The 16,769-nt window shown below is 43.6% G+C and overlaps 1 protein-coding gene across 1 annotated transcript in view; it reads left to right on the plus strand.

Annotated features, from left to right (window-relative positions):
• Positions 1 to 12,242, plus strand: part of LYST (lysosomal trafficking regulator) — a 457,799-nt gene extending 445,557 nt beyond the window's left edge. The window contains exon 56 of the mRNA XM_078785068.1: positions 10,757 to 12,242. Within this exon, the coding sequence (XP_078641194.1) occupies positions 10,757 to 10,892 (136 nt within the window). The 3' untranslated portion in view covers positions 10,893 to 12,242. The remainder of the gene's footprint in view (positions 1 to 10,756) is intronic.
• Positions 12,243 to 16,769: the final 4,527 nt, after the last annotated feature.

The following is a 16,769-nucleotide window of genomic DNA, read 5'->3' on the forward strand; positions in this document are numbered from 1 at the left end:
ATTTCATGATGCCATGCACACATTCAAGGCACCCAATGCCAGAGGCAGCACAGCAACCCCAAAACATCACTGAACCTCCTCCATCTTTGACTGTAGGGAATGTGTTCTTTTCTTTGAAGGCTTAATTTTGTTTTCTGTAACATAGAGATGATGTGCTTTACCAAAAGGCTCTAATTTGGTCTCATCTGTCCACAGGACATTCTCCCAGAAGGATTTTGGTTTGTTCAGGTGTGTTTTGGAAAACTCCAGTCGGGCTTTCTTTTGTCTCTCTCTCAGCAGTGGGGTCCTCCTGGGTCTCCTACCATAGAACCCCCTTTCATTGAGTTGGTTACGGATGGTGTGAGTTGCAACTGTCGTACCTTGTGTCTGAAGGTCACCTTGAATCTGTTTGGCAGTTGATCGAGGTGCTTTCTCCACCATTCGAACAATCCTTCACTGCAATCTTTGATCAAGGTTTCTCTTGTGGCCACGTCTAGGGAGGTTGGCTACAGTGCCATGGGCCTTAAACTTCCTGATAGCATTGCGTACGGTGGACACAGAAACATCAAGGTCTCTGGATATGGACTTGTAGCCTTGAGATTGTCCATTCTTGGCTACAATATTGTGTCTGACCCAGACAATTCTCTGGTTTTCTTTTTCTCCATGCTCATTGCGGCACACATAGTGACACAAAACAGCAGAATGACTCCTTTTCTCTATTCAAACTGGTTGAATGAGTGATTTTTATATTGCAGGCACCTGCAACTCACCGTAGGTGAGTTCAATTCAAAAGTAAAGGAGAATCACCTGCTTGAAATCTAATTATTTCTAACAACTTTTAAAAGGTGCCAATAATATTGTCCGGGCCATTGTAGGATTTCTCTGTGGGATAAGCTAAGATTTAGAATTTTTTTCAGCTTTTTTTTTTTTGTTCCACTGCACTGCAAACCAAAGAAATACAAATGTGGATACCAAAATATTTTTTAATTTCAACAATTTTCTGGAAGAAATGGTGCATTATTTGAAGAAAGTGCAAGGGTGCAAATATTTTTGGCCACGGCTGTATGTATACCAAAAAAATATTGTATATAGACTTAGAGGTCGAAGGATTCAAAGGGGTTTAACTGGGTCTATCTGCTCTTTGGGGTCAATAGAGTCCAAAAGGGCCAAAGGGTCTTTGGGGTCCAAATAGTGTTGCAATGGTCTAATGGGTTCTAACAGTGTGTAAAGGTTCTCCCCAACTCCCCTGCCCCCCCCCCGGCCTTCCCTCCAGTCCCCCAACCAAATGCAAGTCGAATCCCCCGCACCCCCAGCCCTTCCTCTCAAGTCCCACTTTCGTACGAAGCCGCAGCGGAACTCGGAACAGGTTGTGCTGCCTCGGTCACAACGGTTGCTCATCCGTGATACTGTATTGTATTCAGCCAGACCCGATATTGGCGGTCCCCACGGTTTATAACATTTGGGGTTCATAACATGTGACCTGCTTCATTATTCGCGGCTCTGTGCCTTGCGTATTCGCGGTTTTTGTGAAAGCAAAAACATCTTCCATCAGCCACGCATAAAGCAGCTGTACTTACGCAAAAAAAATATGTCTTCCACGAGCCGCGAGCATGACCTGCTTCGTCACTTGCAGCTCTGTGTTTTGTGTTTTCACGATTTTTTGCGGGCGCAAAAAACACATCTTCCATGAGCCACGTGCACATGATAGTTCTAAAATAATATTTCAACACCCATGCAAACCATTTGCCACGAGCGCACACATAGCTGTTCTAAAAGCATCTTCCACGCGTAACGCATAAAGTAACCCCGACACCATGCTAGAAAGGTGGATAATTGACAGTTTGCCACGAAAGGTGGGAGGGGGGGGGGAAGGCTTCGATGACGTGGAGCCTGAGGAATTGGAGGATCTCATTGCCTCAGATGGTATGTGTGTGTGTGTGTGTGTGTGTGTGTGTGTGTGTGTGTGTGTGTATATTTGTGTGTGTGCTTGATCTGTGCCTTCCGTGTGGAACTTCGTACGGAACTGCAACGGAAATTGGAACAGGCTGCAGTGCCTCAGTCACCACGGACAAGGTTTTTTTTTTTTTTTTTTTTTTTTTTTTTAAATACAAGATTGAGGATCCGATCAGAGCTAACATTAATGACAAAAAAACAAGCGGATACATAATACGAAATAAAAGGAGCGGGAGACAAGATGGGGAGAGAGGGTGAAGCACACAAGTACAACATTTGAGAGCAGGGACATCGGAAGATCTGTGGGAGGTAGAGGGCTTGGGGGGGAGGAGGTGTCGGAAGGGGGTTGGGGGATGGGAGAGGTAAAAAACCTCTTTCTTTCTTTCTACTCTTGCTCTTTGGTGATACTATATGTATACTAGCCCATCGCTGGGGAGGAGGGAGGCTCAGAAGCATGGGGGGGGGGGGGGATTACAGGGTGTTTTCACCCCTCTTTTGCCTGTCATTTAAAAAAATTAACAAAACACAACAAGAAACGAGAACGCCACTCAGTAGAGCGCATACTCTCGCCATGGGTTTAGTTGGAATAATACGTTTTGTTTAACATCCCCTCTCCCCAGAACAATAAATGAAAAAGAAAGTAAGCCCTAACTGTCAGATAATTTATTTTGATATATCTCGGAATTAGAGGAGAAAAACATCATTTAAGAATAAGAATAAAAGCTTTAATGCAGAAAAACAGAAAAAAAAATTCCCCCAAAAAATCCTGGATCCGGAATAATATCCTGAGCTTCACCAAAAACTAATCAATTCTTCCTTGTCCCAAGAGCAATCATCCCACCAACTTTCATCCAAATCCGTTCAGAACTTTTCCAGATATCTTGTTCACAACACACAAACATACGAACACACACACACACACACACGGACGGACACAATCGAATGCGTTACTCCCTAGCGGGAGTAATAAACGTGAAAATCGCAGAGCCAGAATTATTTATTTGGTCTGGGAAGCCCATGCGAGGTTTCTTCTTCTTCAGCCTCTCACAACCCTGGGTGAATATGCGATCTTTTTTTTAAAAGTTGGAATTTTGCCAAATCTGTTTTATTCGTTTGTTAATATACCTCAGCCATTGACAAATCTGGAACTAAGTCTTTATAAGTTCATCATATACTGACACCGTGAATGACATTCGCTGAGCTAAATAGTAAATGTTGATATCTCTTCTGAGGTAAAAAAACAAAAAAAACAAAAAAAAACAGTTTTAAAGCATTATACGTATCAAACGATACATTTTATGAAACGGGGAAACCTAATACACTCTTTAAAATTACAGAATATGTCTTTATTAGAAAAAAATTAATAATGAGCATTGAAGACGACGCTGCGAAAAAAATACACCGCTCTAACGCATAACCACGAGTTTAAACTACATTTACAACAAATATGAAAACTATTTTCATATCACAATGTTAAATATAGAATATATAGAAGATAATGTTAAAAAAAAAATGAGCCCCATCTTCCAATGGTAAAGAAATCCTTCAAAAAATTCCTGGATCAGGAATAATATCCTGAGCTTCACCAAAAACTAATCAATTCTTCCTTATCTCAAGGGCAATCATCCCACCAACTTTCATCCAAATCCGTTCAGAACTTTTCCAGATATCTTGTTCACAAACACACGAACACACACACACACACACACACACACACACACACGGACACGAGTGAATGCATTACTCCTTGGCGGGAGTAATCAAGCGGGTATCTTCCATCAGAACCACGTTCAGGTATATGACTGGGAGAGGAAACAATGACCTGCGACATGTTTATTTCCGGTAACCTTCCGAGAGACAGAATTCATCAGATCCCACAGGGATTCTGGACAACAAACAACAACAACAACAACAACAACAACAACAACAGGCATTTTAAGGCCATTTTCCCTGCAAGAGCGGGGGTTAGCCTTGCGGTCCCCATGACAATCTTCTCCATCTTGCCCTATTTTCTGCATCTCCCCTTGTTAACCCCCTTGCCCGCATTTATTCTTCGACTATCTTTAGCCAAGTCTTTCTCGGTCTTCCCCGTCCTCGACTTCCTTCCACATTCATTTCCATCACTATTCTCAACCAGTCACTTTCATCCTTCCTCAACACATGACCAAACCATCTCAACCTGTTCCTCTTCACAGCATCAATCACAGGCTCTATTCCCATTATCTTTCGCAATTCATCATTTGTCTTCCTCTCTCTCAACGATACTCCGCACATCCACCGAACCATTCGCATTTCCACCCTTTCCAGCCTTCGTTGCTGCTCTACATTCATGACCCATGCCTCGCTCCCATAAATCATAACACTTCTCACACATGCAGCATACACCTTTCCCTTCAGCTTCAACGACACTCCCCCTCCTCATCAGCACGCCACTCAGTTCCCGAAACTTCTTCCATGCACATCTCACTCTAGCAACCGTTGCCGAGTCTGATCCACCTTCTCCATTCAGCATGTCTCCGAGGAAACAAAATGTTTTCACACATTCCAGCTTCACGCTGTCTCCAAGATCCAACTCAACATTTCCTCCATCTGCAGCTCCCTCTGTGCACACCTTACATTTGAATGTAGCTGCCACACTGGTTAATGGCCCTCTCAAACCACTACATTTTTGATGAACCCACTCGGCGCACATTGTACATTGAATTGAGTTCACTCCGACACCCTTCCTGCACATAGCACATGGCCACTTCCCAGTTCTTTCCACCTCACCACATGCTTTACCACTTGCCATCACCTTTGTTTTTCCGATATTCACCTTCAGCCCTTTCGTCTCCAGACATTCCTTCCACTTATTCATCTTCTCCTTCAGTCCATCCATACTTTCTGCAATCAACTGCATACAACATACAACAACTCCCACGGTAAACCCTCCTTTACGTTCCGAGCCAGCACCTCCATCACAGCTACAAATAGTAGTGGACTTCGTACCGACCCCTGATGCACTCCCACCTTCACCTCAAACTCACCACTGTTCCCGTCCTACGACCTTTCAGCTGTGCGCGCTCTTTTGTACATTGTCATCACTACTCTGATCAACCATTCCTCCACTCCTAACTTCCTCAATGCCCATGTCACTACTTCACGTGGAACCCTATCGAATGCTTTCTCCAGATCAACAAACCCAAGAAACAACTTCTTCCTCTTCTCCATGTACTTCTCCTGCAACTGCCTCACAATAAAAAGCGTGTCTGTCGTTCCTCTTCCTGGCATAAATCCAAACTGCATTTCGTCAATCTTCACCTTTTTCCTTATCCTCCTCTCTAACACCCTTTCCAATACCTTCATTCCATGCTCCAATAACTTTATCGCTCGATATGAGCCACAGTCCAGAGGGTCACCTTTCCCCTTGTATCGAGGGACGAGGGTACTCAGTTCCCAATCCACTGGAATGTGGCCTTCTTTCACCACCAGATTGCAGATCTCTGTCATTCTCTTCACACCCCAACTTCCTGCTGCCTTCAACATATCTCCCACAACTCCCGTCGGCCCTCCCGCTTTTCTACTCTTCATTGCTTTTATCGCTTCCTCAACTTCCTTCTCGGTTATCTTCTCTGCCGGTCCTAAAACTGGGTTACTCTCTATGTTGCCGTCCCATTCATTCTCTGTATTCAACAGCATTTCCATATATCTTTTCCATCTTCCTTTAATTCCATCTGGGTCCACAACGATTTGTCCCACTTCATCCTTCAAGCAACTCACCCCCATCACATCACATCTTTCTTTCGCTATCTGCTTTGCAATCCTGAATACCGCTCTCTGACCCTCTTCCAAATCCAAGCGTTCTCCGAACATTTTCCTACATGCCTCCTGCGCCTTTGCTACCTCTTTCTGGACAAGAACAATGCAAAATAACTGTGACTAGAAATGGCAGAATGGAAGAAAAGAAAGGAGAACAGAAAGAGGAAGATGAAGAAGAAGACAAATAATACAAGGATGAGTGAGAAGAAGATAAATAATACATGGATGAGTAAGAAGAAGAAGAAGAAGAAGAAGAAGAAGACAATAAAAAAGGATGAGTAAGAAGAAGAAGACAAAAAAAACGACAATGAAGAAGAGCACTGGCTAAATAGCAAAGAGAAACAAGAAAGCTTCAGAGGAAGGAAAGGAATCAGGAACTCAATGTTGCAAAAGTTTTCAACACTGATCAATTCGGGAATCTTGGCTACAATAATGGCTACAAGAGTACATGCAGGGCCGGCGCTACCATTAGGCCAACTAGGCAGCCACCTAGGGCGCAGACATCAGAGGGGCGCATTACTGAACTTGTAGCAAAAGCTCGAAGACTTCCAAAGTCTATGCTGCCACAAGAAGTACTTCTCTTCATACTACAACAAAAACTCCTGGATAATGTGCCTAATGTTTCCGTTGCTTCAAGGATCCTTCTCACACTTCCAGTATCAGTGGCAAGTGGTGAACGTAGTTTCTCAAAGCTCAAAGTTATAAAAACTTACATACGCTCGACAATGTTGGAAAAGAGACTAGTTGGCTTGGCAACTATATCACTTGAACATGCCCAGGCATCAGCACTCGATCTGGTTGAATTGTGACAAAATTTGCAAAGGAAAAGGCACGAAAAGTGAGATGTTGATGTGTCTGAAATTGAAACTTTTATGAGACGTTTTTAACTCTGTCTGTTTTTTTGTTTGTTTCTCTGACTGTGAGCGATATATTGTGGTGACATGACGGGTTGGTTACGCCAAGTATCCTTAAATGGTATATATACTTAAAGGTGTGTGAAGTAAAAGGTTTGAATGTTGTGTTGCCAATGGCTCAGGTATGCATTACACCGAGTGCCCTTTAGTTCAAAATGATGTGTGCCAAAATATTTTAATTCCCACACAGGGAATTACCAGTACACAGGGATAAGGAAATTCTTCCTTATCCCAACGGCAATCATCCCACCAACTTTCATCCAAATCCGTTCAGAACTTTTCCAGATATCTTGTTCACAAACACACGAACACAAACATACGAACACACATACGCACGCGCAGACACACACACACACACACACACGGACACGATCAATGCATTACTCCCTGGTGGGAGTAATAAATTCCACTTTGACATTATGGGGGTATTTATTATGTGCAGATCAGCGACAAAATAAATCTCCATTTAATCCATTTTAAATTCAGGCTGTAACAACAAAATGTGAAAAAGTCAAGGGGTGTGAATACTTTCTGAAGGCCCTGTATATTATGGTTCATTCTCTGATAATTTAGGGGTTTTTTAATACACATAGCCAGTAACCAATTAGATTTAACCAATTTATATTATCTGTTGCTGTTCATTAATGGCATGATCGTTCACTCCCAAATACTACGGAATACTAATTTGGGCTCAAGGAGAGAGCATTTTTTTTTTCTTTGACACAAAAGGCCATATGATGCGCTATGGGAATGGCTTGAGGGGTAAATGTGGTATAGTTTATAATAGTTATTTCATAGTGCATGTTTGCATATATTTGTGTAATTAATGCAATTACCGAGGCAGAATTTTATGTTTCGAAGCTCTTGTCTCACTCCCCCAAGTACTGTTTGTGTCTAAGTCCCATCTTTCCCCTCCATATGTTCTGCAATGTTCCCATGTAATCTGTCTATTTGTTTTCCCAGTGTCCTCACAGTAAAAGCAGAACTGACAAATGATCGCGACGCGATCAGATATGAGCTACCGTCACGCTCCACCACCAAGAAGGGTGCGTGAACGTAAAATTAATAGCATCTCTCCCCAGCCAATCAGCGCAGTCGCGGGATGCTCGTGCGACGGAAATCTGATGTGTAAGAGCACCAGAGAGGATGCACGGTGGCTAACGGAGGTCGCGCTAAAGAGAACATCATGCTGTGTGGAAATTGCAATGTGCTCCATGAACTCAAGTTCCGAGTGGAGATCGTGCTGAGGCACGCTGATTGGCTCACACTGAGGAAACTATCGCGTTGTGGTGTGGAGATCTTGTGGACAGGTTCCACCAGTCTCTAATCTGTCTTGTCTACCTCCTGCTGTGTCCCATGTTTCCTGTATGAGTGAGAGGAAAATAAGGCTATATAATTAAGTTTGGCTTTGAGATACCGTGGGTGTGAGTTGTATTTGTTTTTAATATTCATTTAGTTACAGCTGATCGCCGTTCGCTGCCGTGTTCCCTTCTCGTTTCCCCCACTCCATTTATTATTCTTAAATTCTTGTTGATGAGAGCCTCATTTGTGGCCATTGAGAGGATTTCGAACTCCAAGTGCATTTAGTTAATGGAGCAATTAGACATGTACACCGGAACATTTGGGAAGTAGTGCATTTAAGGTGCCTATTCAAAGCGGGGTGCCTGTTCCAGTTTGCTCGGCCATTTCAACAGGCGGAATCGCCAACGCAGGCAGATACGCGAGGCTGGGGAGGGCAACGAGCAAATTTCCGTTCACACACCCTTCTTGCTGCTGGCACATGACGGGAGCTCTTGTCTAATCCCACAGCAGTTCTGCGATCTTTTCACAGTTCTGCCAAAATGTTGAGACAAGGAAAACAGACAGATTACATGGGAACATTGCAGAATGTATGGAGGGGAAAGATGGGATTCAGACACAGATACTAGACTGGGAGAAGAGAGACAAGAGTTTCTAAACACCTCATTTGACACTGCCTCACTAATTGCATTAATTATGTCACACTATGCAAACATCCACTATTAAATAACTATTATAAAGTGTTCCCCATTTTCCCCTCAAGCCATTTTTACAACAATACACACACACACACACACACACACACACACACACACACACACATATATATATATATATATATATATATATATAAATAAAGTCACACCTTGGCGTCTTAACATTGGCAGTCTTAACATTTGGCAGTCTTAACATTTGGCAGTCTTAACATTTGGCAGTCTTAACACTTTGGCAGTCTTAACATTCACGGGTTCCGCGTGTTTGCGGTTGATAAAATGTGACCTGCTTCCCACATTCATAACCCTGTGTCCCGCGTATTCACAGTTTTTCGCGGGCACAAAAATAAATTCCCACGGACTGACTTGGTTGATTATCCCTTTTCACCTATGGTTAGGGATCTCAGGTTAATATTGTTAGTATTTTCTGTTTTAAAGAAAAAGCCTGGTTCACAGAGGCTAACGCAAACTTTCCGCATTACTGAGGAGAGGGAGGGGGGAAGATGATTATCGATCGGATATGACGTGGGGAGTGGGTTTGCTTGGTTTCTTACTTAATTATTTTATAATTTATTTTCGATCGGGAACCGTGAGTGATTATTTAATTACATATCTTTGGTTTAGTTTTAAGTCTCCTGATTCCTTTAGTCTGCACATGATGAATGTGTAACTCTCACCCCTGTAACATGGTGTAAATCTTGTGCCGATCAGCAAGGATGGTTCATGGAACGTAAGTAAATATTAACTTTTATTTTGAATCTAAAATAAAATAAAATTCTAACACAAGACTGTGATATCAGCACGTTTAATATTATGTAATTTAAACTCAATATCTACCTTTGTAAGATAATATAGAATACCGTGTCGTCCATCAAGCTTAAACTTGGAGCAGTTAAAATGGCAACTATTTCCATGATCGCGACACGATTTGGGGACCACACAAGATTGAAACACAAACGGATTCGTTTTCGATAAAGTAACATGAAACTCGCAGCAAAAGAGTGAGCTAACCTTTTGGAATTTTATTTGTAAGCATTTAATTAAAACTGTGATCATGTGCATTTGTGTTTGTAAAATATTAACATTTTCCCTTATGAAAAGAAAATCCCATCAGCCGCACACATCACTTCTAAAAGCAAAAGCATCTTCCACACATCACACACGAAAGAGCTGTAAGTGCGCGTAAACTATCCCCCACCACACCATTCAACATTACGGTCTTTTGCGGGCGTATTTGTGGTTTGCTTCGACATTCGCCGCCCTGTGCTCCGCGTATTCGTGGTTTGCTTCGACATTCACGGCCCTGTGCTCCGCGTATTCGTGGTTTGCTTCGACATTCACGGCCCTGTGCTCCGCGTATTCGTTGTTTGCTTCGACATTCACGGCCCTGTGCTCCGCGTATTCGTGGTTTGCTTCGACATTCACGGCCCTGTGCTCCGCGTATTCGTGGTTTGCTTCGACATTCACGGCCCTGTGCTCCACGTATTCGTGGTTTGCTTCGACATTCACGGCACTGTGCTCCTCGTTTATGATCTGGAGACAGTGGCACTGACAGAGAGACAACAGAGGCTGCAGGTTTATGAGAACAACTGGGTCATGAGGATTGGAGGAGTGAAGAGGGTGGATAGAAGGAGAATGGATGAATTGAGGTCGGAGATTGGTGTGAAGATGAGCTTGATGGGGATATTGGTGAAATGCTGGCTGAGATGGGCTGGACACTTGGTGCAAATGGGAAAGGACAGAATGGCAAAGAGAGCAAATGGGTTGAGGGAACAAAGAGGTAGACCGCAGTTGAGATGGGAGGATTGTGTGAGGAGGGATATCAATAAGGTGGGGGTACCTGGAGGGTGGAGAGAGTTGGCTGAGGAGAGTGGGGGAGTATTGTGGTCAAGGTAGGGCAGGAGCTTGGTGTCATCGGACCTCACCACTTGTAAAGGGAAGAGTAGGAGAACAGAACAATATGTTACCTTGGAGGTAAATCGGTAAATGGAGTTCCAGCATCTGTATAAAGCATGCCGCTCTCATTTTACGTTAAGTACTATTATAAAGTGTCACTTCTTGCTATACCTTATAGCTGCTGACTGCTTTTCCCTTTGGCAGCCTGACATTCTCTGTTGATGGGCTGTACCTCTTCACGGCTGATGAAGAGGGGAAGGTGATGTCGTGGTGCCGTCGTGACCACGTACGCAACAAGCCTCCCCTCTTTTACTCCTTCCTCAGCGGGTTTGCCGAATAATATCGAACGGACTACACATTTCCGTTCACATGACGACTCCCTTTCCCTGCAGGTCCTGCACCAAGAATGTTATTTTCAGTTCAGTCTTTCTTTCCAGTCTTGGCTGTGTCTAACTTCCTGCTGCTCAGTCAACGAATGTGGGGGCGATAGTGGAGGCGATTTTTCTTTTTCTAAAAGTTACTTTGTACCTATAATCTTGTAGTGCGGTGGGTTTCTTACTGATTGCTTGTTATGTGTAGGGACAGATGGTCTTTCCTACTGCACATTATCAATTCCGGTGTATGAGAAAGAAGTTGCAGTCAAAACAAAAGGTCACATCTTCACCTCAATTTGTTTTCTTTGATTACCCGAGTTTTTGGATGACCTAGATTACTTCAAACGGTCCAAATGCTTTCCTCGTTGAATTCTGGAAACAAAACTTTTAATGCCTTACTCGCTCGGAGAAGTTGAATTTGACATGAAGGTGCAGAGATCACTTTCCATGCAGTAGGTCAGTTTGTACGGTGTGCCGTATCACAAGACGTACGGTATTTATTCTCCAATTTTACAAAATGCTGCACTTCCTGTTGTGGGAGCCGCTTTAGAATAAGTCTGCACGTACCCAAGAAAAAGCTGCGGCGGCTCGTAAGTCCTCTGCTTTTCCCAGCAAGTTCTGCTTCGGTCTGTTACATCACCGCGTTCTCCGAAAGGTGTCCACCTTGCAAAGTCGAGTTGCCACTGCAGTCACTTCTGGTTTACGTTTGTTTGCAATGAGCAGCAGTTATGCAATTGATTGGCTGGCTCGCTGCTGCAAAACACTTTGACATAAAGTCGTTATCATTTGTACACAAGGGTTGGTGTGCTGCACTCTTCAAATTGGGTCGATATTAAGGGTCGGTGTTTTATTCCTTTCTTTATATTTTTGCATTGAATTACCAAGGAAATCCGTGCACAGGATTTACCACATTTTGATGAAGTATATATTGGGATAAAGATATGTGAGCGGTTGCTTTCCATGTGGAAGTGTAGCACCCTTGGAATGTCATGTGCATCCAGGCAACGTGCATGTGTGGGGTTGGGAGGCGCTCAGTGGGTTTGGGGAGCACTTGGGGGGTGGGGGGGTGCTCAGTGTGGTTTGGGTTTGGGGGGGGTGCTCAGTGGTGTGGATTAAGGAGCATATTTGGCACTCGCTCACCGTGAGCAAGTTTTACACCATTTTGGAGACTTGTTACAAATTGCTGTTCACCACAGCACACGGAATGCTTTGTATTTCCAGTTGTATAAACCTGTATCATTCCAGCCATGCTTGTGAAATACAATGATGTATTTTCATATTTAAGTTCAATGAAGAGCAATTGTAAACTTCTGAAAGTGTTTGCAATTATTTTCCCACCATTCTGCTTCCATGAAGTTGTGTGTTCATTGACGAGATGTGAACAAATTGATTCCACAGGTGTAAACATTGCTGGAGGATGTTGGCATGTTCTGTGGCTTGTGACCTTCGGCAGGGAAAATGTTTACACAAACGTCGACATTCCAAACTCTGACCTTTTCCACACGGAACAGGTCAGACATTCGCGTTGCACACGGGAATGGTTTGCACCGATGGAGCCGTTCGATGAGAGTGGTTACGCCGTCTTGTCGGTGCGAGTAGAATGTCCAAGTGTTTTGATCATTGAGGAAAAGACCATTCAAGAGTCGTCCAGGTGTGTTGGTCATTAGAACCACCTTTAGAGGCCATTTTCCGTTGGCCTTTTTTGGGCACCGTGGTCCCCTTTTTTGAAGCAATGTTTTATGGTCGGATGCCCTTCCTGCCACCAACCCTGTTTAGTCGCCTCTTGCCACACACAGGGAATTACCAGTACACAGGGAATTACCAGTACACAGGGAATTACCAGTACACAGGTGATTAAAAGTACACAGGGAATTACCAGTACACAGGGAATTACCAGTACACAGGGAATTACCAGTACACAGGGAATTACCAGTACGCAGGGAATTACCAGTACGCAGGGAATTACCAGTACGCAGGGAATTACCAGTACACAGGGAATTACCAGTACACAGGTGATTAAAAGTACACAGGGAATTACCAGTACACAGGGAATTACCAGTACACAGGGAATTACCAGTACGCAGGGAATTACCAGTACGCAGGGAATTACCAGTACGCAGGGAATTACCAGTACACAGGGAATTACCAGTACACAGGTGATTAAAAGTACACAGGGAATTACCAGTACACAGGGAATTACCAGTACACAGGGAATTACCAGTACACAGGGAATTACCAGTACACAGGTGATTAAAAGTACACAGGGAATTACCAGTACACAGGGAATTACCAGTACACAGGGAATTACCAGTACACAGGGAATTACCAGTACACAGGGAATTACCAGTACACAGGTGATTAAAAGTACACAGGGAATTACCAGTACACAGGGAATTACCAGTACGCAGGGAATTACCAGTACGCAGGGAATTACCAGTACGCAGGGAATTACCAGTACGCAGGGAATTACCAGTACGCAGGGAATTACCAGTACGCAGGGAATTACCAGTACGCAGGGAATTACCAGTACGCAGGGAATTACCAGTACGCAGGGAATTACCAGTACGCAGGGAATTACCAGTACGCAGGGAATTACCAGTACACAGGTGATTAAAAGTACACAGGGAATTACCAGTACACAGGGAATTACCAGTACGCAGGGAATTACCAGTACGCAGGGAATTACCAGTACGCAGGGAATTACCAGTACGCAGGGAATTACCAGTACACAGGGAATTACCAGTACACAGGTGATTAAAAGTACACAGGGAATTACCAGTACACAGGGAATTACCAGTACACAGGGAATTACCAGTACGCAGGGAATTACCAGTACACAGGGAATTACCAGTACACAGGGAATTACCAGTACGCAGGGAATTACCAGTACACAGGGAATTACCAGTACACAGGTGATTAAAAGTACACAGGGAATTACCAGTACACAGGGAATTACCAGTACACAGGGAATTACCAGTACACAGGGAATTACCAGTACACAGGGAATTACCATTACACAGGGAATTACCAGTACACAGGGAATTACTCGTACACAGGGAATTACCAGTACACAGGGAATTACCAGTACACAGGTGATTAAAAGTACACAGGGAATTACCAGTACACAGCGAATTACCAGTACACAGGGAATTACCAGTACACAGGTGATTAAAAGTACGCAGGGAATTACTCATACACAGCGAATTACCAGTACACAGAGAATTACCAGTACACAGGGAATTACCAGTACACAGGTGATTAAAAGTACACAGGGAATTACCAGTACACAGGGAATTACCAGTACACAGCGAATTACCAGTACACAGCGAATTACCAGTACACAGGGAATTACCAGTACACAGGTGATTAAAAGTACACAGGGAATTACCAGTACACAGGGAATTACCAGTACACAGCGAATTACCAGTACACAGGGAATTACCAGTACACAGCGAATTACCAGTACACAGGGAATTACCAGTACACAGGGAATTACCAGTACACAGGGAATTACCAGTACACAGGTGATTAAAAGTACACAGGGAATTACAAGTACACAGGGAATTACCAGTACACAGCGAATTACCAGTACACAGGGAATTACCAGTACACAGGGAATTACCAGTACACAGCGAATTACCAGTACACAGCGAATTACCAGTACACAGGGAATTACCAGTACACAGGGAATTACCAGTACACAGGTGATTAAAAGTACACAGGGAATTACAAGTACACAGGGAATTAATAGTACACAGCGAATTACCAGTACACAGGGAATTACCAGTACACAGGGAATTACAAGTACACAGGGAATTACCAGCACACAGGGAATTACCAGTACACAGGGAATTACCAGTACACAGCGAATTACCAGTACACAGCGAATTACCAGTACACAGAGAATTACCAGTACACAGGGAATTACCAGTACACAGGTGATTAAAAGTACACAGGGAATTACCAGTACACAGGGAATTACCAGTACACAGGGAATTACCATTACACAGGGAATTACCAGTACACAGGGAATTACTCGTACACAGCGAATTACCAGTACACAGGTGATTAAAAATACACAGGGAATTACTCATACACAGCGAATTACCAGTACACAGAGAATTACCAGTACACAGGGAATTACCAGAACACAGGTGATTAAAAGTACACAGGGAATTACCAGTACACAGGGAATTACCAGTACACAGCGAATTACCAGAACACAGGTGATTACCAGTACACAGGGAATTACCAGTACACAGGGAATTACCAGTACACAGCGAATTACCAGTACACAGGGAATTACCAGTACACAGCGAATTACCAGTACACAGGGAATTACTAGTACACAGCGAATTACCAGTACACAGGGAATTACAAGTACACAGGGAATTACCAGTACACAGCGAATTACCAGTACACAGGGAATTACCAGTACACAGGGAATTACTAGTACACAGCGAATTACCAGTACACAGGGAATTACAAGTACACAGGGAATTACCAGTACACAGCGAATTACCAGTACACAGGGAATTACCAGTACACAGGGAATTACCAGTACACAGCGAATTACCAGTACACAGAGAATTACCAGTACACAGGGAATTACCAGTACACAGGTGATTAAAAGTACACAGGGAATTACCAGTACACAGGGAATTACCAGTACACAGGGAATTACCAGTACACAGCGAATTACCAGTACACAGGGAATTACCAGTACACAGGGAATTACCAGTACACAGGGAATTACCATTACACAGCGAATTACCAGTACACAGGGAATTACCAGTACACAGCGAATTACCAGTACACAGGGAATTACCAGTACACAGCGAATTACCATTACACAGGGAATTACCAGTACACAGGGAATTACCAGTACACAGGGAATTACCAGTACACAGCAAATTACCAGTACACAGCAAATTACCAGTACACAGGGAATTACTAGTACACAGCGAATTACCAGTACACAGCAAATTACCAGTACACAGCGAATTACCAGTACACAGCGAATTACCAGTACACAGGGAATTACCAGTACACAGCGAATTACCAGTACACAGCGAATTACCAGTACACAGGGAATTACCAGTACACAGGGAATTACCAGTACACAGGGAATTACCAGTACACAGGGAATTACCAGTACACAGGGAATTACCAGTACACAGGGAATTACCAGTACACAGCGAATTACCAGTACACAGGGAATTACCAGTACACAGCGAATTACCAGTACACAGGGAATTACCAGTACACAGGGAATTACCAGTACACAGCGAATTACCAGTACACAGCGAATTACCAGTACACAGGGAATTACCAGTACACAGGGAATTACCAGTACACAGGGAATTACCAGTACACAGGGAATTACCAGTACACAGGGAATTACCAGTACACAGGGAATTACCGGTACACAGGTGATTAAAAGTACAAAACAGTTTTGAAAGATCATTTCATTTGAAAACTCCATCCCTCCTCCTTTACCCCTTCTCCCCAACCCCTTCCGGCCAACCTCCCAATCCCTCTCACCGAGACCAATGCGCTTTCCAACGGATGAGTCTTCGTGACATCAAATCTCGGATCCGTTGTGAGTGTTTTTGCTGTTGAAACGAAGAATCGTCCGTTTAGGAAAACTGGGGAAACATCTCACATTTCCATCACAGATTTCCTCTCTACCTTTTACCTGCTTTCTTCCACCCGGAAGTTCCAAATTACATAATGTACCGTAGCCAGTTTTACCCTGGGTTGGTGCAGTAAAGGCAAACTTGTTTGACAACGGAAGTAAAGCATGCGGCAGAGGTGCGTGGAACCAGACACAGGGATCGAGA

Source organism: Myxine glutinosa, chromosome 9 (genome assembly GCF_964187855.1).
Source record: "Myxine glutinosa chromosome 9, kmMyxGlut1.1, whole genome shotgun sequence".
NCBI classification, from domain to species: domain Eukaryota; kingdom Metazoa; phylum Chordata; class Myxini; order Myxiniformes; family Myxinidae; genus Myxine; species Myxine glutinosa.